Below are 24,141 nucleotides of genomic sequence, written 5' to 3'. Positions count from 1 at the left end.
GGGGAGGGGCAGAGAGAGAGAGGGAGACACAGAATCGGAAACAGGCTCCAGGCTCTGAGCCATCAGCCCAGAGCCTGACGCGGGGCTCGAACTCACGGACCGCGAGATCGTGACCTGGCTGAAGTCGGACGCTTAACCGACTGCGCCACCCAGGCGCCCCAAGAATGTTACTTTTAAATGTAAAGATATAAAGTATACAAAGTGAGAAAGTAATAGCAGAGGTAAGAAAAGTTGTTCATCAAAACAGGACTTCAATCTATGGCAGCCATGATCCTGTATGCATATATGTCTATGTATACATACACACACACACATATATATACATATATACACACAGATACATATGTGTTTGTTTGTTTTAATTTGAGAGAGAAAGAGCATGAGAGGAGGGAGAGGGGCAGAGGGAGAGAGAGAAATTTAGGCAGGCTCCATGCTCAGTGCAGAGGCTGACATGGGGCTCAATCCCACAACTCTGCAATCATGACCTGAGCTAAAATCAAGAGTTGGACGCTTAACCGACCAAGCCACCCAGGCGCCCCTCATTTTATACTTTTGATGGTTCTTGGACAACTCTACAGAGACAGTCCTTCAAAAAAAATAAAAAATTAAAGTGCTGTATGCCTAATTATAAAGACTGAATTTTTAAAAACAAAATTACTCTAACTGAATATTAATTCACATATCCCACAAAAAAGACTTTTGAAACTAGAAAATTCACTTTTACTAGCATGAAATAATCCAAACTATTTTTCTAAAAATTATGCTAGCACTATAGCCCAAGGGAACATATGCTTAACAGAAATGGTAGAAAGTTGTAGAACAAATCAAAGTTGTAAAACAAATGATCATTTTAATAGTTTTATTAAGTGATACATTATTTTGAAATGAGAAATTAAGGCCTAGGATATATGTCATGAATTCCCTATGTCACAAAGGTAAATCTTCCTCAAAATTTTGATAGAGTAATATGACTACTGTGAAATGAAGTACACTTTGATCAATAATGGCAGGAAAAATTAAAACTAACAAAAGAAATATTTTTTTAAATTTTTTTAATATTTATTTATTTTTGAAAGAGAGAGAGAGAGACAGAGAAAAGCACAAGCAGGGGAGGGTCAGAGAGAGAGGGAGAGACAGAGTCCAAAGCAGGCTCCAGGCTCCGAGCTGTCAGCAAAGAGCCTGATGCGGGTCTCCAATTCATGAATCACTAACCTGAGCAGAAGTCAGACACTTAACTGACTGAACCACTCGGGCATCCCCTCAATAGATTTTGTTACTTAGAATCTTATGCGTATTATATCTAGTTTTACAGATGGGGCAGCAAAGGCCCAGGTATTTTAATCAAAATCACACAATCTAGTTAATAGGATGAGGAAGGAGGGAGAAGAAAATGAACATAAGTTGATGTTAATATGTCCCAGACATCATGATCGGTACTTTATGTAAATTAGCTAATTTAATTTTCAAAGCAACTGTAATAGGCTGAATACTGTTCTCCACAATATCCATATCCTAATCCTCAGAACTTGTAAATGATACTTGATAACAAAAAGAGACTTTGTATATGTAATTTAGCCAAGGATTCTGAGATGAATTCAGGTGGGCCTGAATCACAAGAGGTTCTTATAAGAGGGAAATAGAAGATCAGAGAGGAAGCATATGTGAGTTTGGAAATGAGGTAAAAGTGGTGTGAGAAGAGGCTTGAGCCAAGGAATATAGGTGGCCTCTAGAAGCTAGAAAAGGCAAGGAAATGGATAATCCCTAACAACCTCTAAAAGACCAGTCCTGTCAACACCTTGACTTTAGCCTAATAAAACTGACTGGAGACTTCTGGCCTCTAGAACTGTAAGATAATAAATCTGTGTTATTTTAAGCCACCAAAATCATGGTAATTGTTATAGCACCTATAGGAAATTCATACAGCAGCTCAGCTGGGGAACTCAGGTAAGGGTTAGGTAATTTGTTCAATATCACAATACCTCTGTAATAGGAAGTTCAATGTGGGGCACATGGGTGGCTAATAAGTGTAGTGATACATGTACCAAAATAAAAAGTATAAGTAGAAAAATACTAGGAACAAGAATTGAAAATTAAAAGGAAAGATAAATCAGTTATTTACTGTGAAAGATACTTGGTTATACATACAAATGAGCTGGCAGTTAGATACCTAGATTCCCATAATTAACAGTGTGCTAAGAAAAGAAAGTAAGCTGCCTCATTTTTAACCATACCGTCTAATTAAAATGTTAATATATCTCTGAAACAGAACTGATAAGGTAAAAAGTTAAAGTAACAATAGGAACTCAGCCTAAATGGTAAGATCAAAATCAAGATGACTGAATCACTCTCCTCTGCATCTCTCATTCTTACATTCCTCGATCAGGTACTTGACCAATAGAATAGCCTCATCAAAGATTTTCTGAATTGCTGTATAGATTAATCAGGGGGGAAGGAAGGGAACAAAAAAGTAAGAGTAATAATGATAAACGTTATCCAGATAGTTATTTTCTAACTTCAGTCTGCATAAGAATAAAACCTAAAAAGTCTGCTTAAACCAACCCCTAATTCTAAGTTTTTAGTTCTTGGATGAGTCCAAAACCTACATTCCAACAAACACCCCACAGATGACCTTTATGCAAGTAATTCGTGGCCTCTAGAACATCATTTCCAAAGCTGGTACCACTCAGCGCTATATGATACAATAAAAAATGGTCTTGAAAAAAGTGCTCTTTGATAAAATAGGTTAGGAAAAAGTTAAAGTAATCATTATTGTAAATAGTAGTGTTTCTCAGACCTTGAGTATACATCTGAATTCCCCCAAGAAAGAAAGTAATCATACTGTATTTCCTAAAATTACTGTCCATAGAATCCTTTCTTGTGTTTTACCCACACACACCTACAAGAAGACTAAGACTTTTACACAAGAAAACAAGAGACAAATAATACAGTAAAAGGAATTGGAATAAATTAGAAAATTCAAAAGCTTCCTTATAATTCCAGGCTGTAAGAACAAACAAGTAAACTAAAAGAAAATATGATCCTCTTTTATCTGAAATAATACTTAACTATGGACACATAAATATCACTATAATATGTACAAAATTTCCGTCTCTGGTTAAAGATGATAACACTGGTCCTAAAGATTTCTTTAAACAGTAAAGAAAACGATGTTTCATAAAAGGATAATCTTTGCAAACACAGACACATGCTTTACTCGAATATCTTAATAGCCACATTGAAGTTATTGGCATTGAAGTTACAGAAAATGTATTAGAAATGAGCAGGCTTAGGGAGCCTGGGTGACTCTGTCGGTTAAGTATCTGACTTCGGCTCAGGTCATGATCTCACAGTTTGTGGGTTTGGGCCCTGTGTCGGGCTCTGTGCTGACAGCTCAGAGCCTGGATCCTGCTTCAGATTCTGTGTCTCCCTCTCTCTCTACTTCTGCCCCACTCATGCTCTCTCTCTTTAAAAAAAAATAAACATTAAAAAATTTTTTAAAAAGAAAGAAAGAAAGAAAGAAAGAAAGAAAGAAAGAAAGAAAGAAAAAGAAAGAAAGGAAGAGAAAGAAAGAAAGGAAGAAGGAAGGAAGGAAGAAGTGAGCAGGCTTGAAGGAAAATTCTCTCTAGTTCATTTGTAAACAAAATGTATTTGTGAGGCCAAAAAAAATTGTTTTAAACTAATGGGAATTATAAATAAAACAATTTCAAGTTGATTAATTTAGAGCATTGAAAAACTATTTAAATTATCTGGGAGACAATTTCCACATCTGTTTCCTCAATTTCAAATAAGCTCATAACACAAACTGAATGAAATACTCGAAGTAACTTCTCTTATGATTAGATTAAATGTGTTATTACAGATTAAAGAAAATTTTTGAGAAAGCTGTTACTTTAAGGAAAAAAGAAAAAACTCTCTACAACTAAACAGGTAACAAAACAAAGGATGACAACCTACCCTAAAAATAGCTACATCTTGGGATGCCTGGGTGGCTCAGTCTGTTAAGCATCCGACTCTTCACCTCAGCTCAGGTCTTGATCTCAGGGTCGTGAGCTCAAGCCCGGCCACTGGACTCTGTGCTGGGCATAAAGCCTACTTAAAAAAAAAAAAAAAAAAAAAATCTACATCTCCTTCAGGAGGAGGCAGATTTTTCAAAAGTGTCTGCTTTGGTTCAGAGTCAGAAAGTAAAAAATGTCTCCCCAGGAATTCATAGCTGCAAGCCAGCCTTCACTGGATTGGGGCAGAAATTGACACTATTTATATAATGGAAAAAGACACACACACCAAACTTATTTAAAATGGGCTTAGGTTAGGGGTGCATGGGTGGCTCAGTCGGTTAAGCAGCTGACTCTTGATTTTGGCTCAGGTCATGATCTCAGAGTTCATGAGATTGAGCCCCATGAGGGGCTCTGCATTGACAGCATGGAGCATACTTGGGATTTTCTCTCTCCTATCTCTCTGCCCCTCTCCCCACTAACTCTCTTTCTCTCTCTTAAAATACATAATAAACAAACATTTAAAAATAAATAAAATAATAAAATGGTCTTAGGTTAGTACACCTCACCGGCACCTGGTAATAACAAATATAAATACTTTCTGGAAGAAATTCTTTGAACTCTAACCTCAAAAATTGTGATGAGAAATAGACTAACAACCTCATAGAAAAATCGGAGAAGACTTGCATTTACATTTCCTAATAGATAAAATACATAGATACTCAAAGTCATTAGTATTGAGACAAATACAAAATAAAATGATATACTATTTTACATGTATTGCATTGGAAAGCATTAAAATATTACACAAAGTAAGTTTAGGGAACAATAGTAAGATTATTCATTGCTATGAATATAAACTGGTTTAAAACACAGTGGAATTAACTAGCAAAACTGAAGACGCACATATCCGATAACTAAGCAAATGAACACCTTGGTATATATCCTAACTCCTTGTTACCGTGCTGCAAAAGACATTTACAAAAATATTCAAAACAGAGTTGTTTACAAAAGAAAAAAGATAGAAACAAAACTGCCAATCTAAAGAACAAAACGTATGATGTATTGTTTTAATAAAAAATATTACACATTAGTAAAAATAAATGAACTGTAACTACACAGATCAGTATTTATGAATCTCATCAACAAAATTTGGTTAGGGGCACCTGGGAGGCTCAGTTGGGTGAGCATCTGACTCTTGATTTCTGCTCGGGTCATGAGCTCATGGTTCGTTAGTTCAAGCCCCTCATTGGGCTCTGTGCTGACAGCACAGAGCCTGCTTCAGATTGTTTCTCCCCCTCCCTCTCTGCCTCTCCCCTGCTCAAGCTCTCTCTCTCAAAATAATAAACTTAAAAACAAAACAAAACAAAAAAAAACTGGTCAAATTAACAAATACCAAAAGGAAAAGCCTGACTCCATTCATACAAAATTTAAAAACTGCAAAACTATGTATTATTTACAAATATACACATTTGGAAAGTCATTACTAAAAAAAAAGAAAAGAATGAGAAATATAAAGTTGAGGAAGGAGATGATCTCTGTGCTAGCCAGGTAAGAATGAAATTACCAAGGGATTCACAGGGGACATCAGGCTTTGTTACTGTTTATTTTTGAAGCAGGTCAGTGGATACAGTGGGTATTCATGATTATTATGCTTTTTTTTTTTTTATAAAATTTTTTTTTTCAACGTTTATTTATTTTTGGGACAGAGAGAGACAGAGCATGAACGGGGGAAGGGCAGAGAGAGAGGGAGACACAGAATCAGAAACAGGCTCCAGGCTCTGAGCCATTAGCCCAGAGCCCAACGCGGGGCTCGAACTCACAGACCGCGAGATCATGACCTGGCTGAAGTCGGACGCTTAACCGACTGCGCCACCCAGGCGCCCCGATTATTATTATGCTTTAAGTTGAATATATAAAGCATAAATTCTCAGTTATGTATGGTATATTTCATAATGCAAAACAACAAACTGGCCTCAGAATTTTGCCCTCAGAATTTTGTGATGATTATGATAAACAGGGAAAAAATTACCGTATTTCTTATTGGAATCTTCTTGGGTTCTGGGGGCATGTCCTGTGGAACAAATTTCACTGGTTCCTTAATCTGCCTCCTTGATCGTTTGGTACCATCTGGTAAGGTTTCCATGGCCATGTCTGCTTCCATGTCACTGCTCCCTGCCTGGTCACATTCTGAACACTGCCTATATAAAGAAAAAAATGTAAGTTCATATGTTTATTTTTATCTTCTAGTGTTAGCTATGGTTCCTATTAATACAAAATTCAGGTAGATGTGAAGAATATATGAAACTATATACAAGTATGTGTGACCACAGGGTATACAATGACTACATACAGAGAGGTACATACACTCCTATAAGAATGTCAATAGTAAATGTATAAAGCAATTCCACGTACTCTGTAACTATCACAAGAACACATGCAATAATGCTACATGTTTAAGTAAACCCATGTAAGAGATTTCAGCACTGGTGGCACAGTCCAAAGCAACAGAAATATGTCTCTCCGCCTAGAAAAAAACTGCACTGGCAGATTTTGTTTAATACAATTATTTTAGAACTCTGGATTCTACTGAAGGCTTGTAAATTCCAGGGAAAGGCTAGCACAGGTAAATCACCATTAATTTCTGTTAATTTCATTTCTCAGCAGTCAAAACTACCCAACCTCCAACCAAGCCACATGGCAGGCAGTTGTGCACATATTCCTGCAGTGGCTTACATACAGTCAGTAAGAACCAGGATAGCCAAAACAAACCATGTCCTCCAAATATTGGGAATCCATACTCTGATTGGGAATTACTGCTTCTGATCACAGAAGTACAAAGAGGTAGGTGTGTGGTAAGGCCCCTCCCTAAAGAATGTAGTGGAGGCTTCTCAGAACAAAGGAAGGCCATGTGACCCAATCAACTCCTATACAGGTATGTATAGCTCTGACACGACTCTGTAACTTGAAATGTGTCCAGTCAGACTATATGTGTAACCATATATGGGAGACAAAGAAGTAGAAGTTGCATAAAAGGCTATACCCTGCTGCACTCGGGACTCAGCCTTTTTGGGATCTTAACCCGCTGAGCCCAGGTGGCACAAATAAAGCTGCTTCCTAGAAAGAACTCTGCTTCCTCAGAGTTCCGTTTCTCTGTGTAAAAACCCTGCTATATGTGAACCCCCCACTTGGCCTGAAATGACTTCCAGTACTTAAAAGACCATCGTCATTTATTTCCACCTTCATTTTTCTCTTTGTCCTCTTTTGGGAGCCAGATATTAAAGATATAGACATTCAAAACATAAGTGCATATACAAGAAAAATTAGGAAATGGCCACCCTTGCCCAGGGAAAGGCTTAGAAAACATATGAGAAGACTGCAAGTTTATACCTCAGTCTGATCCTTAGCAGAGAGATAGCACACTATAATAAAAAACAACAAACAAACAAAAACAGTAACAAAACAGCAAGGGCTGGGAATGGAGAAAATCTCATTTCTGAAGTTATTACATTATTAAACTCAAATGTCCAGTTTTTGACAAAAACCCCACAAGAAATAGGAAAAGGAAAGTATGGTCCATTAAAAGAGAAAAAAAATTTAACAGAAACTGTCCCAGAAAACCTGATGGCAGATCTACAAGACAAAGAATTATTCTTTAAATGTTCAATGAACTAATAGAGATTGTGGGAAAAGACAAGAAACAATTTATGAACAAAATGGAAATATCAATAAAGACAGAGAAAGCCTAAAAATAAATGAAAAAGAAATTCTGTAGATGAAAAGTATAATAACTGAAATGGAAAATTTACTAAAAGGATTACAAGGGTAGATTTCCAGGGGCACATAGATGGCACAGATAGTTAAGAGTCTGACTTTTGATTCCAGCTCAGGTCATGAGAATGAGACCTGCATTGGGCTCCTTATGGACAGCACAGAGCCTGCTTGGGATTCTCTCTCCCTCTCTCTCTGCCCCTCCCCTGTTTACATGTTCTCTCTCTCAAAATAAATAAACTTTACTTAAAAAAAAAAAAAAGGCAGATTTCCAACTACACAACCTATCCTCACACCTAAAGGAGCTAGAAAACAGCAAATAAAGCCTAAAGTCAGCAGAAGGGAGATAATAAAGATTAGAGCAGAAATAAAATATATAAAAACAAACAAACAAAACAGTAGAAAAGATCAACAAAACCAAAAGCTGGTTCTCTGAAAGAGTTAACAAAATTGATAAACGCCTACCCAGACTTATCAAAAAGAGAAAGGACTCAAATAGATAAAATCAAATGAAAGAGGAGAGATCACAACCAACACCAAAGAAATACAAATGATCTTAAGAGAATACCATGAAAAATTACATTTTAACAAAATAGGCAATCTGGAAGAAATGGAAAAATTCCTAGAAATTCACAAACTACCAAAACTAAAGCAGAAAGAATAGAAATTTGAATAGGCCCATAACCAGCAAAAAAATTGAATCAGTAATCAAAAATCTCCCAACAAACAAGAGTCCTAGGCCAGATGGCTTCCCAGGGAAATTCTACCAAATATTTTTTTTTTATTGTTTATTTATTTTTGACACAGAGACAGAGCATGAGCAGGGGAGGGGCAGAGAGAGAGGGAGACACAGAATCCGAAGCAGGCTCCAGGCTCCGAACTGTCAGCACAGAGCCTGACGCGGGGCTCGAACCCACAGTCCGTGAGATCATGATCTGAGCCGAAGTCAGATGCTCAACCGACTGAGCCACCCAGGTGCCCCTCTACCAAACATTTAAAGCATGGTTAATACCTATTCTTCTCAAACTGTTCTAAAAAATAGAAATAGAAGGGTAACTTCCAAACTCATTCTATGAAGCCAGCATTACTTTGATTCCCAAACTGGACAAAGACCCCACTAAAAAGAATTACAGGCCAATATCCCTGATGAACATGAATGTATTAGCAAATCAAAATCAACAGCACATGAAAAGCATTATTCACCATGATCAAGTGGGATTTATTCCTGGGCTGCTGGGGTGGTTCAATATCCACAAATTAATCACTGTGATACACCACATTAATAAAAGGAAGGATGAAAACTATAAGATCCTGTCAATAGATGCAGAAAAAGCATCTGACAAAATAAAGCATCCATTCCTAGTAAAAACGTCCATAAAGTTTGGATAAATGGAACATACCTCAACACAATAAAAGCCATATACAAAAGACCCATAGCTAATATCATCCTCAATGGGGAAAAACTGAGAACCTTTCTCCTACAGTCAGGAATAAGACACAGATGTCCACTCTCACCATTACTATTTAACATAGTATTGGAAGTCTTAGTCTCAGCAATCAGACAATAAAAAGAAAATGTATCCAAATCAGCAAGAAAGAAGTCAAACTTTCACTCTTCACAGACAACATGACACTCTATGGAGAAAACCCAAAAGATTCTACCAAAACATTGCTATAACCAACACATTCAGCAACATCTCAGGATATAAAATCAATGTGCAGATATCTGTTGTATTTCTGTATGCCAATAATGATGCAGCAGAAAAAAAAAATCAAGGAATCGATCCCATTTGCAATTGCAACAGACACAAAAAGATACCTAGGAATAAATTAACGAGGTAAAAGATCTATACTCTGAAAATTATAGAACAATTTTAAAATAAATTGAAGAGGACACAAAGAAATGGGAAAGCATTCCATGTTCATGAACTAGAAGAACAAGCATTGTTAAAACGTCTACACTACCCAAAGTAATCTACACATTTAATGCAATTCCTATCAAACTACCACCAGCATTTTTCATAGAGCTAGAGCAAACAATCTTAAAATCTGTATGAAACCAAAAAATACCCCAAAGTGTCAAAGCAATCCTGAAAAAGAAAATTAAAACTGGAGGCATCACGAATCCAGATTTCAAGCTGTATTACAAAGCTATGGCAAAGACAGTATAGTACTAGCACAAAAACAGACACAGATCAATGGAACAGAACAGAAAACCCAGAAATGGACCCACAACTACATGGTCAACTAATCTTTGACAAAGCAGGAAAGAATATGCAATGGAAAAAAAAGACAGTCTCTACAACAAATGGTGTTGGAAAACTGGACCATTTTCTTACACCATACACAAAAATAAATTCAAAATGCATGAAAGACCTAAATGTGAGATAGGAAACCACCAAAATCCTAGAGAAGAACAGCAGCAGAAACCTCTTCAGCCTCAGCTGTAGCAACTTCTTACTAGACATGTCGCAAAAGGCAAGCAAAACATAAGCAAAAATGAACTATTGGGACCTCATCAAGATAAAAAGCTTCTGGGAATTGGAGGGCAAGATGGCGGCTTAGGAGGACGCTGGGCTCACCGCGCGTCCTGCTGATCACTTAGATTCCACCTACACCTGCCTAAATAACCCAGAAAACCGCCAGAGGATTAGCAGAACGGAGTCGCCGGAGCCAAACGCAGACGAGAGGCCCACGGAAGAGGGTAGGAAGGGCGGCGAGGCGGTGCGCGCTCCACGGACTGGCGGGAGGGAGCCGGGGCGGAGGGGCAGCTCGCCGGCCAAGCAGAGCCCCCGAGTCTGGCTGGCAAAAGCGGAGGGGCCTGACGGACTGTGTTCCGACAACAAGCGCGACTTAGCGTCTGGGAGGTCATAAGTTAAAAGCTCTGCTCGGAAAGTGGGAAGGCTGGAGGACAAAGGGAGGGAGAGCTGCTGAGCCCCCTGACGACAGAGCTCAGTTTGGTGGGGAACAAAGGCACTCACCGGCACCACCCCCCCCACCCATCCCCCAGCCAAAATCCCAAAGAGAACCAGTTCCTGCCAGGGAACTTGCTCGCTCCGCGCAAACACCCAACTCTGTGCTTCTGTGGAGCCAAACCTCCGGCAGCGGATCTGACTCCCTCCCGCTGCCACAGGGCCCCTCCTGAAGTGGATCACCTAAGGAGAAGCGATCTAAGCCTGCCCCTCCTGCCCCCGTGCACCTTGCCTACCCACCCCAGCTAATACGCCAGATCCCCAGCATCACAAGCCTGGCAGTGTGCAAGTAGCCCAGATGGGCCACACCACCCCACAGTGAATCCCGCCCCTAGGAGAGGGGAAGAGAAGGCACACACCAGTCTGACTGTGGCCCCAGCGGTGGGCTGGGGGCAGACATCAGGTCTGACTGCAGCCCCGCCCACCGACTCCAGTTATACACCACAGCACAGGGGAAGTGCCCTGCAGGTCCTCACCACGCCAGGGACTATCCAAAATGACCAAGCGGAAGAATTCCCCTCAGAAGAATCTCCAGGAAATAACAACAGCTAATGAGCTGATCAAAAAGGATTTAAATATAGCAGAAAGTGAATTTAGAATAATAGTCATAAAATTAATCGCTGGGCTTGAAAACAGTATACAGGACAGCAGAGAATCTCTTGCTACAGAGATCAAAGGACTAAGGAACAGTCACGAGGAGCTGAAAAACGCTTTAAACGAAATGCATAACAAAATGGAAACCACCACAGCTCGGCTTGAAGAGGCAGAGGAGAGAATAGGTGAACTAGAAGATAAAGTTATGGAAAAAGAGGAAGCTGAGAAAAAGAGAGATAAAAAAATCCAGGAGTATGAGGGGAAAATTAGAGAACTAAGTGATACACTAAAAAGAAATAATATACGCATAATTGGTATCCCAGAGGAGGAAGAGAGAGGGAAAGGTGCTGAAGGGGTACTGGAAGAAATAATAGCTGAGAACTTCCCTGAACTGGGGAAGGAAAAAGGCATTGAAATCCAAGAGGCACAGAGAACTCCCTTCAGACGTAACTTGAATCGATCTTCTGCACGACATATCACAGTGAAACTGGCAAAATACAAGGATAAAGAGAAAATTCTGAAAGCAGCAAGGGGTAAACGTGCCCTCACATATAAAGGGAGACCTATAAGACTCCTGACTGATCTCTCTTTTGAAACTTGGCAGGCCAGAAAGAATTGGCACGAGATTTTCAGGGTGCTAGACAGGAAAAATATGCAGCCAAGAATCCTTTATCCAGCAAGTCTGTCATTTAGAATAGAAGGAGAGATAAAGGTCTTCCCAAACAAACAAAAACTGAAGGAATTTGTCACCACTAAACCAGCCCTACAAGAGATCCTAAGGGGGACCCTGTGAGACAAAGTCCCAGAGACATCACTACAAGCATAAAACATACAGACATCACAATGACTCTAAACCCGTATCTTTCTATAATAACACTGAATGTAAATGGATTAAATGCACCAACCAAAAGACATAGGGTATCAGAATGGATAAAAAAACAAGACCCATCTATTTGCCGTCTACAAGAGACTCATTTTAGACCTGAGGACACCTTTAGATTAAGAGTGAGGGGATGGAGAACTATTTATCATGCGACTGGAAGCCAAAAGAAAGCTGGAGTAGCCATACTTATATCAGACAAACTAGACTTTAAAGTAAAGGCTGTAACAAGAGATGAAGAAGGACATTATATAATACTTACAGGGTCTATCCATCAGGAAGAGCTAACAATTATAAATGTCTATGCGCCGAATACCGGAGCCCCCAAATATATAAAACAATTACTCATAAACATAAGCAACCTTATTGATAAGAATGTGGTAATTGCAGGGGACTTTAACACCCCACTTACAGAAATGGACAGATCATCTAGACACACGGTCAATAAAGAAACAAGGGCCCTGAATGAGACATTGGATCAGATGGACTTGACAGATATATTTAGAACTCTGCATCCCAAAGCAACAGAATATACTTTCTTCTCGAGTGCACATGGAACATTCTCCAAGATAGATCATATACTGGGTCACAAAACAGCCCTTCATAAGTTTATAAGAATTGAAATTATACCATGCATACTTTCAGACCACAATGCTATGAAGCTTGAAATCAACCACAGAAAAAAGTCTGGAAAACCTCCAAAGGCATGGAGGTTAAAGAACACCCTACTAACGAATGAGTGGGTCAACCAGGCAATTAGAGAAGAAATTAAAAAATATATGGAAACAAACGAAAATGAAAATACAACAATCCAAATGCTTTGGGACGCAGCGAAGGCAGTCCTGAGAGGAAAATACATTGCAATCCAGGCCTATCTCAAGAAACAAGAAAAATCCCAAATAGAAAATCTAACAGCACACCTAAAGGAACTAGAAGCAGAACAGCAAAGGCAGCCTAAACCCAGCAGAAGAAGAGAAATAATAAAGATCAGAGCAGAAATAAACAATATAGAATCTAAAAAAACTGTAGAGCAGATCAACGAAACCAAGAGTTGGTTTTTTGAAAAAATAAACAAAATTGACAAACCTCTAGCCAGGCTTCTCAAAAAGAAAAGGGAAATGACCCAAATAGATAAAATCATGAATGAAAATGGAATTATTACAACCAATCCCTCAGAGATACAAACAATTATCAGGGAATACTATGAAAAATTATATGCCAACCAATTGGAAAACCTGGAAGAAATGGACAAATTCCTGAACACCCACACTCTTCCAAAACTCAATCAGGAGGAAATAGAAAGCTTGAACAGACCCATAACCAGCAAAGAAATTGAATCGGTTATCAAAATTCTCCCAACAAATAAGAGCCCAGGACCAGATGGCTTCCCAGGGGAGTTCTACCAGACGTTTAAAGCAGAGATAATACCTATCCTTCTCAAGCTATTCCGAGAAATAGAAAGGGAAGGAAAACTTCCAGACTCATTCTATGAAGCCAGTATTACTTTGATTCCTAAACCAGACAGAGACCCAGTAAAAAAAGAGAACTACAGGCCAATATCCCTGATGAATATGGATGCAAAAATTCTCAATAAGATACTAGCAAATTGAATTCAACGGCATATAAAAAGAATTATTCACCACGATCAAGTGGGATTCATTCCTGGGATGCAGGGCTGGTTCAACATTCGCAAATCAATCAACGTGATACATCACATTAACAAAAAAAAAGAGAAGAACCATATGATCCTGTCAATCGATGCAGAAAAGGCCTTTGACAAAATCCAGCACCCTTTCTTAATAAAAACCCTTGAGAAAGTCGGGATAGAAGGAACATACTTAAAGATCATAAAAGCCATTTATGAAAAGCCCACAGCTAACATCATCCTCAACGGGGAAAAACTGAGAGCTTTTTCCCTGAGATCAGGAACACGACAAGGATGCCCACTCTCACCGCTGCTGTTTAACATAGTGCTGGAAGTTCTAGCATCAGCAATCAGACAACAAAAGGAAATCAAAGGCATCAAAATTGGCAAAGATGAAGTCAAGCTTTCGCTTTTTGCAGATGACATGATATTATACATGGAAAATCCGATAGACTCCACCAAAAGTCCGCTAGAACTGATACAGGAATTCAGCAAAGTTGCAGGATACAAAATCAATGTACAGAAATCAGTTGCATTCTTATACACTAACAATGAAGCAACAGAAAGACAAATAAAGAAACTGATCCCATTCACAATTGCACCAAGAAGCATAAAATACCTAGGAATAAATCTAACCAAAGATGTAAAGGATCTGTATGCTGAAAACTATAGAAAGCTTATGAAGGAAATTGAAGATTTAAAGAAATGGAAAGACATTCCCTGCTCATGGATTGGAAAAATAAATATTGTCAAAATGTCAATACTACCCAAAGCTATCTACACATTTAATGCAATCCCAATCAAAATTGCACCAGCATTCTTCTCGAAACTAGAACAAGCCATCCTAAAATTCATATGGAACCACAAAAGGCCCCGAATAGCCAAAGGAATTTTGAAGAAGAAGACCAAAGCAGGAGGCATCACAATCCCAGACTTTAGCCTCTACTACAAACCTGTCATCATCAAGACAGCATGGTACTGGCACAAAAACAGACACATAAACCAATGGAATAGAATAGAAACCCCAGAACTAGACCCATAAACGTATGGCCAACTCATCTTTGACAAAGCAGGAAAGAACATCCAATGGAAAAAAGACAGCCTCTTTAACAAATGGTGCTGGGAGAACTGGACAGCAACATGCAGAAGGTTGAAACTAGACCACTTTCTCACACCATTCACAAAAATAAACTCCAAATGTATAAAGGACCTGAATGTGAGACAGGAAACCATCAAAACCTTAGAGGAGAAAGCAGGGAAAGACCTCTCTGACCTCAGCCGTAGCAATCTCTTACTCGACACATCCCCAAAGGCAAGGGAATTAAAAGCAAAAGTGAATTACTGGGACCTTATGAAGATAAAAAGCTTCTGCACAGCAAAGGAAACAACCAACAAAACTAAAAGGCAACCAACGGAATGGGAAAAGATATTCACAAATGACATATCGGACAAAGGGCTAGTATCCAAAATCTATAAAGAGCTCACCAAACTCCACACCCGAAAAACAAATAACCCAGTGAAGAAATGGGCAGAAAACATGAATAGACACTTCTCTAAAGAAGACATCCGGATGGCCAACAGGCACATGAAAAGATGTTCAGCGTCGCTCCTTATCAGGGAAATACAAATCAAAACCACACTCAGGTATCACCTCACGCCAGTCAGAGTGGCCACAATGAACAAATCAGGAGACTATAGATGCTGGAGAGGATGTGGAGAAACGGGAACCCTCTTGCACTGTTGGTGGGAATGCAAATTGGTGCAGCCGCTCTGGAAAGCAGTGTGGAGGTTCCTCAGAAAATTAAAAATAGACCTACCCTATGACCCAGCAATAGCACTGCTAGGAATTTATCCAAGGAATACAGGAGTACTGATGCATAGGGCCACTTGTACCCCAATGTTCATAGCAGCACTCTCAACAATAGCCAAATTATGGAAAGAGCCTAAATGTCCATCAACTGATGAATGGATAAAGAAATTGTGGTTTATATACACAATGGAATATTACGTGGCAATGAGAAAAAATGAAATATAGCCTTTTGTAGCAACGTGAATGGAACTGGAGAGTGTGATGCTAAGTGAAATAAGCCATACAGAGAAAGACAGATACCATATGGTTTCACTCTTATGTGGATCCTGAGAAACTTAACAGGAACCCATGGGGGAGGGGAAGGAAAAAAAAAGAAAAAAGAGGTTAGAGTGGGAGAGAGCCAAAGCATAAGAGACTGTTAAAAACTGAGAACAAACTGAGGGTTGATGGGGGGTGGGAGGGAGGAGAGGGTGGGTGATGGGTATTGAGGAGGGCACCTTTTGGGATGAGCACTGGGTGTTGTATGGAAACCAATTTGTCAATAAATTTCATATAAAAAAAAAAGATAAAAAGCTTCTGCACAGTGAAGGAAACAATCAGCAAAACTAAAAGGCAACTGACAGAATGGGAGAAGATACTTGCAAATGCCATATCAGGTAAAGGGTTAGGAACCAAAATCTGTAAATAACTGATCAAACTCACACCCAAAAAACAAATAATCCAGTGAAGAAATGGACAGAAGACATGCAGTCATTTTTCCAAAGAAGACATCCAGATGGCTAACAGACACTTGAAAAGATGCTCAACATCACTCATCATCAGGGAAATACAAGTCAAAACCACAGTGTGATATCACCTTACACCTGTAAGAATGGCTAAAATTAACAACACAATAAACAACAGGTGGTGGTGAGGATGCAGAGAAAGGGGAACCCTCTTGCACTGCTGGCGGGAATACAAACTGGTGCAGCCACCAGTGTGGGATACAAAAATACATATTCGAAGGGGTACATGCACCTGAATGTTTATAGCAGAATTTATCAACAATTGCCAAACTATGCAGAGAGCCGAAATATCTATCAATTGATGAATGGATAAAGATGTGGTGTGTGTGTATACACACAAACATATATGGAATATATACACATATAAGGGAATATTATATATGTGTGTATACACACACACACACACACACACATATATATACAATGAAATATTAGCCAACAAAAAGAATGAAATCTTGCCATTTGCAATGACATGAAGCTAGAATATATTATGCTTAGTGAAATAAGTCACCCAGGGAAAGACAAATACCATATGATTTCACTTAGGTGTGGAATTTGAGAAACAAAACAGATGAACATATTGGAAGGGGTGGGGGAGAGAAGAGATGGAAACAAACCCCAAGAGACTCTTGATAGATAACAAACTGGGTTGACAGAAGGAGGTGAGTGGGAGATAGGCTAGATGGGTGATGGATACTAAGTCAGGAACTTGCGATGAGCACTGGGTGTTGTATGTAAGTGATGACTCACTGAATTCTACTCCTGAAACCAATATGGCACTATGTTAGTTAACTAAAATTTATATTTTTAAAAAATGGAAAAAAATAAAATAAAAATGAAAAAAAATGGACAGACTTGAGCAGCAAACTTGAAAGAAAGAACAATGGAAATTACAAAGTCTGAGGAACAAAAAGGAAAAAAAAACTTGAAGAAAAGCAAACAGATCTTAAGAGGCATGTGGAACATCAACAAATGGACCAACATCTGCACTGTGTAAGGCTCAGAAGGAGAAAAAGGACAGGGAGAATATCTGAATAATGACTGAAAACTTCCCAAAGTTTGATGAAAGATGTTAATATAAACATCCAAGAAGCTCAGCAAATACCAAGGAAGATAAACTCAAAGAATCCCACACCAAGACATATTATAATCAGTATTTCCTAAGAAAAAGACCCAAGGAAAATCTTCAAAGTATAAAGACAGAAATTCAGAATCATCACATATAAAGGAACCTCAGTAAGATTATAAGCAGATCTCTCATCAGAAATTTTGGAGGCCAGAAGGCAGTGGATTAATATATTCAAAATGCTAAAAGAAAAAAGAAAAACAAAACCCTGTCAACCAAGAATCCTATGTCCAGCAAAACTGTCCTTCAAAAGAGTGAGAGAAATTAAGACAGTCCTAGACAAACGAAAGCTGGGGGAGTTTGATATTACCAGACCTGTCCTGCAAGAAATGCTCAAGAGAGCCCTGCAGGGTAAAAAGAAAAAGAAAAAAGAAAACAAAAAAGGACACTAGACAGCAACTCAGAACTATTATGGAAAAATAAAGATCTCAATAAAGGTTAATGCATGATCAATTATAAAAGCTGGTATTATAACAATGGTTTGTAATTTCACTTTTTACATAATGTAAGAGATGAATACATTAAAAAAATTAATACCCTAAAAGCTAACATTATACCTGTTTTTGAAGTCCACATGCATGTTAAAGAAGGATTTAAATTAGATATGCAAATATACACAAATGACCAACAAGCACAGGAAAAGGAGCTAAACATTACTAATCATTACGGAAATGAAAATCAAAATTATAATGAGACACCACCTCACATCCAATAGGATGGCTATTATCAAAACAGAAATAGTAAGTGCTGGCAAGGATATAGAGAAATTGGAACACTTATACACTGCTGATGGTACTGCTGCTGATGGTATATCTGCTTTGGAAAGCAGTATGGTGGTTCCTCAAAAAATTAAAAATAGAATTACCATATAACCCACTCTCAAAGAGACATCTGTACACCCATGTTCATAGAAGCATTATTTACAATGGCTGTAGAAGTAACCCTAGTAACTACTGATAAATGGATAAGGAAAATGTGGTACAGATATCATGGACTACCATTCAGCTTTAACAACGAAGAGCATTCTGCAATATGCTACAGTTATCGACGAACTTGAAGACCTTACTCTAACTGAAATAAGCTAATCACAATGAAAAATACTGTATGATTTCCACTTACATGAGGTACTTATGACAGTAGTTAAAATCACAGAAACTGAAAGTAGAATGGTGCTTGCCAGGGGCTGGAGGTGAGGGAGGAATAGGGAGCTACTGTTTAATATGTAGACTTTTAATTTTTACACTTAGAAATGATTAAGATGGTAAGTTTCATGTTATATGTATTTTGCTACAATAAAATATTTGAAAAAACATTAGTTACACTAAAATATAATTAACCCTGAAACTTCAGTCTATATCAGTGCTGTTCAGTAGAACTTTATATGATGTTAGAATTCTCTATAACTGCACTATCCAGTACAATAGCCACTAGACATATATAGCTACTGGGTACTTGTATGTGGCTAATGTGACTGAGGATCTGATTTTTTTAATTTTAATTTTAATCAATTTAAATTCAAGTTGTTACATGTGGCTAGTGGCTAACATTTGGACACTTGGACAGCAAGTCTACAAAATGTTGAAAATCTTGATATTCCCCATTATAAAAACCCATTTAAAAACATATAAGAAGCTGTTAAAAGTAAAATAGTTTTCAAATATTTTCTTCAAATTTAAAAGAATGATCAGGAAGTATTTCTTTCAAAGTCTAATTTATAGTTATCTTTATAAATACGGTTATAAGATAAAATTATGTTTGATATTTAGTTTATGTATCAGTACTCTTAGTTTATATCAATATCCTCAGTTTACACCAATACCTCTGAATGCATCTTAGATTTCTCTTACCAAGTATTTTCGAAGATTTCTTGCCATGTGAAGTCAAAATTCACACCTTTCGCTCATTAATAAAGTAAACATTACCAAACTAATATTTATTTTTTATAAGTAACAGCTTTAAACTTTGAACTCCAGTAAGAGTTAAATGCAATATACCATGTGTTATGAAGACATATACATTAATTGCCAAAATACAAATTTATACTGAAGGCATTGATTTTAGTATCTAAAAGTTCCCATTCATTTAACCAAAATCGTCAAGCAACATTTTAACACTAAAAAAGCTGACCAATAAGAAAAAAACAAGGAAATAATTTATCACGTGTTACTTGGGGCGCCTGGGTGGTGCAGTCGGTTAAGCGTCCGACTTCAGCCAGGTCACGATCTCGCGGTCTGTGAGTTCGAGCCCTGCGTCAGGCTCTGGGCTGATGGCTCAGAGCCTGGAGCCTGTTTCCGATTCTGTGTCTCCCTCTCTCTCTGCCCCTCCCCCGTTCATGCTCTGTCTCTCTCTGTCCCAAAAATAAATAAATGTTGAAAAAAAAAAAATATCACGTGTTACTTAAAAAATTTTATGTCTATTCCAAGCACTTTATTCCTTGAATTCACAGATTACCATCAAAATTAAAATACAAATAAAATGTAATACACTAAATTGTTCCTGTTTTGTCCCTCTTGAAAGATTAAAAGATCAAAGACTGGTATGAGAACTAAACACCTAAACATATCTCCTAACTGAAATAATTAACATATTTTGAAATAATCTATTGGCAGTCCTAAATTGTGAAAACCCCACAAACGTTAAATACCATTAGTAAATAGTAACAAATATAACAAACATTAAAACAGAAATGCCTACAGAAAGATATCAAGTTATATCACAGAAAAGGGCCAGTTCCTTGTATTTACAGATTATAACCTTAAGTGATCATTTCTACCAGTTGATGTGAAATGTAGTCAAAGTTTCTCAGACAGTTCCAATTCATTTTTAATATACATGAATTTCTGGGGTATAGAAACAAGTCCCTTTTTTAGGACAAATCACTGTTGTTGTTTTTTTAATTGAGTTTTTTCCCCTTTTGTTTCTCATTTTGTAAGTATAACCCTTGTCAGAACATTCTCTAACTTCTCATGGTCATTTCTCATCCTCACCAAAATACATTTAAGTAACAAAAAAACTTGCATTAGAGCCTTCTGACAGTAGTACCATTATTCCCTGAACTCCACAAAACATTGAACAACACAGAAAATCAAAACAAAATGTAACCACCAATGAAGAAATTTATCTATTTCTTTTCAAAACAACTGACACGATAGTTACAGTACAGAGTCACATAGATGGACACACTACTTGAAATTTTTCCAACAATGTATTAAATACTAAAGTCTCTTTTATGTATCTTTTAAGATATGAAAAAGCATATTTGCCACACTAATCAGTACAAAAGGTCCTAAGAAATAATAATCTAGGATAAAACCATGGCCTGTCCAATTCAATGTTATTAAGTATTATTTGGGGGTAAAGTCATAATTATCTTTCATAATGTCAAAACACATACCTGGCTTCTTGTAATAACCCACTAAGCTGCTATCCTATATATTTAATCCTCTGTATTTTTACTTAATATATTCTACTAAGGGTTAGAGAATCCTGTAATTTATAATTCCCATGCAAAATATTAAAAATAATCTTAGGTAATCAAATATTGAATTAATTAAAAAGGAATTTTAAAGTAATAAAAGTTCATGTCAGCAATTTATAGAAAAGAACAACCTTCATACTGAAATGAAATACCAAGAGATTTTCTCATTTGCTGTATCTTCTTCATCTCCTACACCATACATTGCAACTTATGTTCAAAAGGGGGGTTAAAAATTTTTAACTACCAAAGAAAAAATATTTCATTCATTAACGCTAAGATAAGGAAGAAGACTAATTCAATTTATAGAAAAACTTATTTGCATACATCAGAGAAAAAAGGATTTTATGAGTCCTTAAATGTAATAAATGCAATGATACTTTATTCCTCAAATATTATACATAATTCATGTTTTGCCTTTTTTTTTTGCCTTTACAACTTACTTCCTTCAGTCTTCAAAGATTCCATACCAAAATTTGTTTCTTCCCTCATCTCTAAGCCTTTTCCCATATTTTCTCCTCTTTTCAGAGGAAAATTTTCACTGGTGCCTAAACCACGATGCCTAATTTTCACTGGTGCCTAAACCACTGGTGCCTAAACAACTCTGTTAGCACAACTGTCATCAAAAAGATAAGAAATAATAAGTGTGGAAAAAAGGGGACTCTCAGACACTGTTAGCAGGGAAGTATACTGGTGCAGACACTATGAAAAATAGTGTGGAAGTTCTTCAAAAAATTAAAAATAGAATGCCTATATGATCCAGCAAGTCCACTTCTCAGTATACAGCCAAGGGAAAAATCACTACCTTGAAAAATATCTATATTCCAATGTTCATGTATCATTATTTATAATAGCAAAAATATGCAAACACCCTGTGTCTATTGACGAATGAATGGATAAAAAAAACTGTGGGAGAGATATATATATAATGGTATATTATTCAGCCATAAAAAAGAAGAAAATCCTAGCCATTCGCAATAGCATATACGGACCTTGAGGGAATTATGCTAAATAAGTCAAAAACAAATACTGTATGATCTCACTTATATATGGAGTATTTTTTTTAACCCACAAATTCATAAATAAAGAATACAGATTGGTGGTTGCCAGAGGCCAGGAGGTGGGTGCTAAAGGGGTAAAGGTGGTCAAAAGGTATAAAATCCCAATTAAAACATAAATAAGTCCTGGAGATGTAACATACAACATGATGACTAGAGTTATTAATACTGTATTGTGTATTTTAAAGTTACCAAGAGAGTAGGTCTTAAAAGTCCTTATCATAAAGACAAAAAAAAAAAAAAGTCACTATGTATAGGAATGGATGCTAACTTAACTTACTGTGGTAATCATTTCACAATATGTACACCTAAAACTAATCCAATATTTTATGTCAATTATCTCTCAATAAAAAAGGAAAGAGTTAATGGAAGAAAGGGAGGTATTAAAAGTAGGGGAAGAAACCTTCCGTAAATTCTTCACTGAAGAGTTTGTGCTATAGATTTTCTTTTATCTTAATAAACAAAAGTATATCCAAAGAATAAAAGGATATAATAAATATTACTCAATTATCTAATTGTCAAATAATACCCTTCAGAATATTCCTTTTTATTTCGAGAGAGAGAGAGAGTGAATGAGGGTGGGGGCAGGGGAGGAGCAGAGAGGGAGGGGAAGAGAGGGAGAGGGAGGCAGGGAGGGAGAGAGACAGAGAGAGAATCCCAAGCAGGTTCTCCACTGCCAGCATGGAGCCCAACACAGGCCTCAAACTCAGAAACCATGAGACCATGACCTGAGCTTAAACTACGAGACAAACACTTAACCAATTGCTACTGAGGTGCCCCCAGAATATTCTTTTTTTTTTTTTTAACGTTTATTTATTTTTGGGACAGAGAGAGACAGAGCATGAATGGGGGAGGGGCAGAGAGAGAGGGAGACACAGAATCGGAAACAGGCTCCAGGCTCTGAGCCATCAGCCCAGAGCCCGACGCAGGGCTCGAACTCACGGACCGCGAGATCGTGACCTGGCTGAAGTCGGACGCTTAACCGACTGCGCCACCCAGGCGCCCCCAGAATATTCTTTAATTAGAAAAAGCAAGACAAATTCTGATCAGGTGGGTGGTGGAAACATAGATTACTCTAAAATTAAAAGAATTACTTATTATTTGGGCTATTCTACTAAATCAAACCCTTACTAATTTATACAGTATTACGCTTGTCTTAGAAGAATGTAAGGCAGTATACAAGATCGTATATTTAAAAAGAAACATACCAACATAACATAAACTCAAAGCAAGACAAAATAGATTTTTAACACTAGAAGTAAATCCAAACAGTATACTTTCACTAGTCTATCACCTGCCAAATTCCCCATCCACCAAGCACTCTTCATCTGATTTGTCACCCCTAATCCAACCTTAGAAGTTCCTGGGTTTCTCTCCTCTCCTGCTCCTGGACAGCTGAACATCACTGGAGAAAAAGCAATTAACCAAACTTACTAAACTAATTCACTGAACATTCCTGTTCAGTATATACTATACATATATACAAACACATACACATATACACATATATATACATACACATGCATATATATATATATATATATATATATATATATATATATATATATGGCCTCAGCAGGTCGTTTATCTATTTTTTTTCCCACAGTAACTGTTAGAAACTATCTCCTGTCTTCTTAAGTTCCCATCATCAGCCCAGGTCCTTTACCTCTCCAGAGACTACTTCTATTTCACTGAAAAGTCAGAGCCTGTCTAATGTGAACTTATTCAACTTCCCTACTCTCCACCAATAATTACTTCTGCATCTTTATCCATTTCTTCTTTCCTGTTACATGTCTTAAATCAGTCCAGTATAACCAATCAACTATTGTGGTGTGGACCAAACAGAAAGCATCTAGATCTCAAACTAGTATCTTCCAAAAGCAGTGCTGATACTGGGAGGAGAGAAAAGCTAAGACAGCAGGTGCTTAGTCTATCATGCCGGAACACAGTATTTGAGAAGGAAAGATTGCATAGTAATTCTAGCTAGCAGTAAACATAAAGGGGCATACCAGAAAGGGAGTTACCAAGTGCAC

General features: G+C 37.5%; 1 protein-coding gene across 8 annotated transcripts in view; it reads right to left on the bottom strand.

Annotated features, from left to right (window-relative positions):
* The window catches only part of PHF14 (PHD finger protein 14), a 217,823-nt gene that overhangs the window by 133,831 nt on the left and 59,851 nt on the right, over positions 1-24,141 (bottom strand). For all 8 annotated transcript variants that reach the window (XM_011280406.3, XM_011280403.3, XM_019825526.2 and 5 more), the window contains one exon: positions 6,025-6,193. In XM_011280406.3, coding sequence (XP_011278708.1) covers positions 6,025-6,193 — 169 coding nt within the window. The remainder of the gene's footprint in view (positions 1-6,024; positions 6,194-24,141) is intronic.

This window comes from Felis catus, chromosome A2 (genome assembly GCF_018350175.1).
Source record: "Felis catus isolate Fca126 chromosome A2, F.catus_Fca126_mat1.0, whole genome shotgun sequence".
NCBI lineage: Eukaryota > Metazoa > Chordata > Mammalia > Carnivora > Felidae > Felis > Felis catus.
Note: the sequence above shows the minus strand (reverse complement) of the source record. Positions and strands in the feature narration are given on the sequence as shown.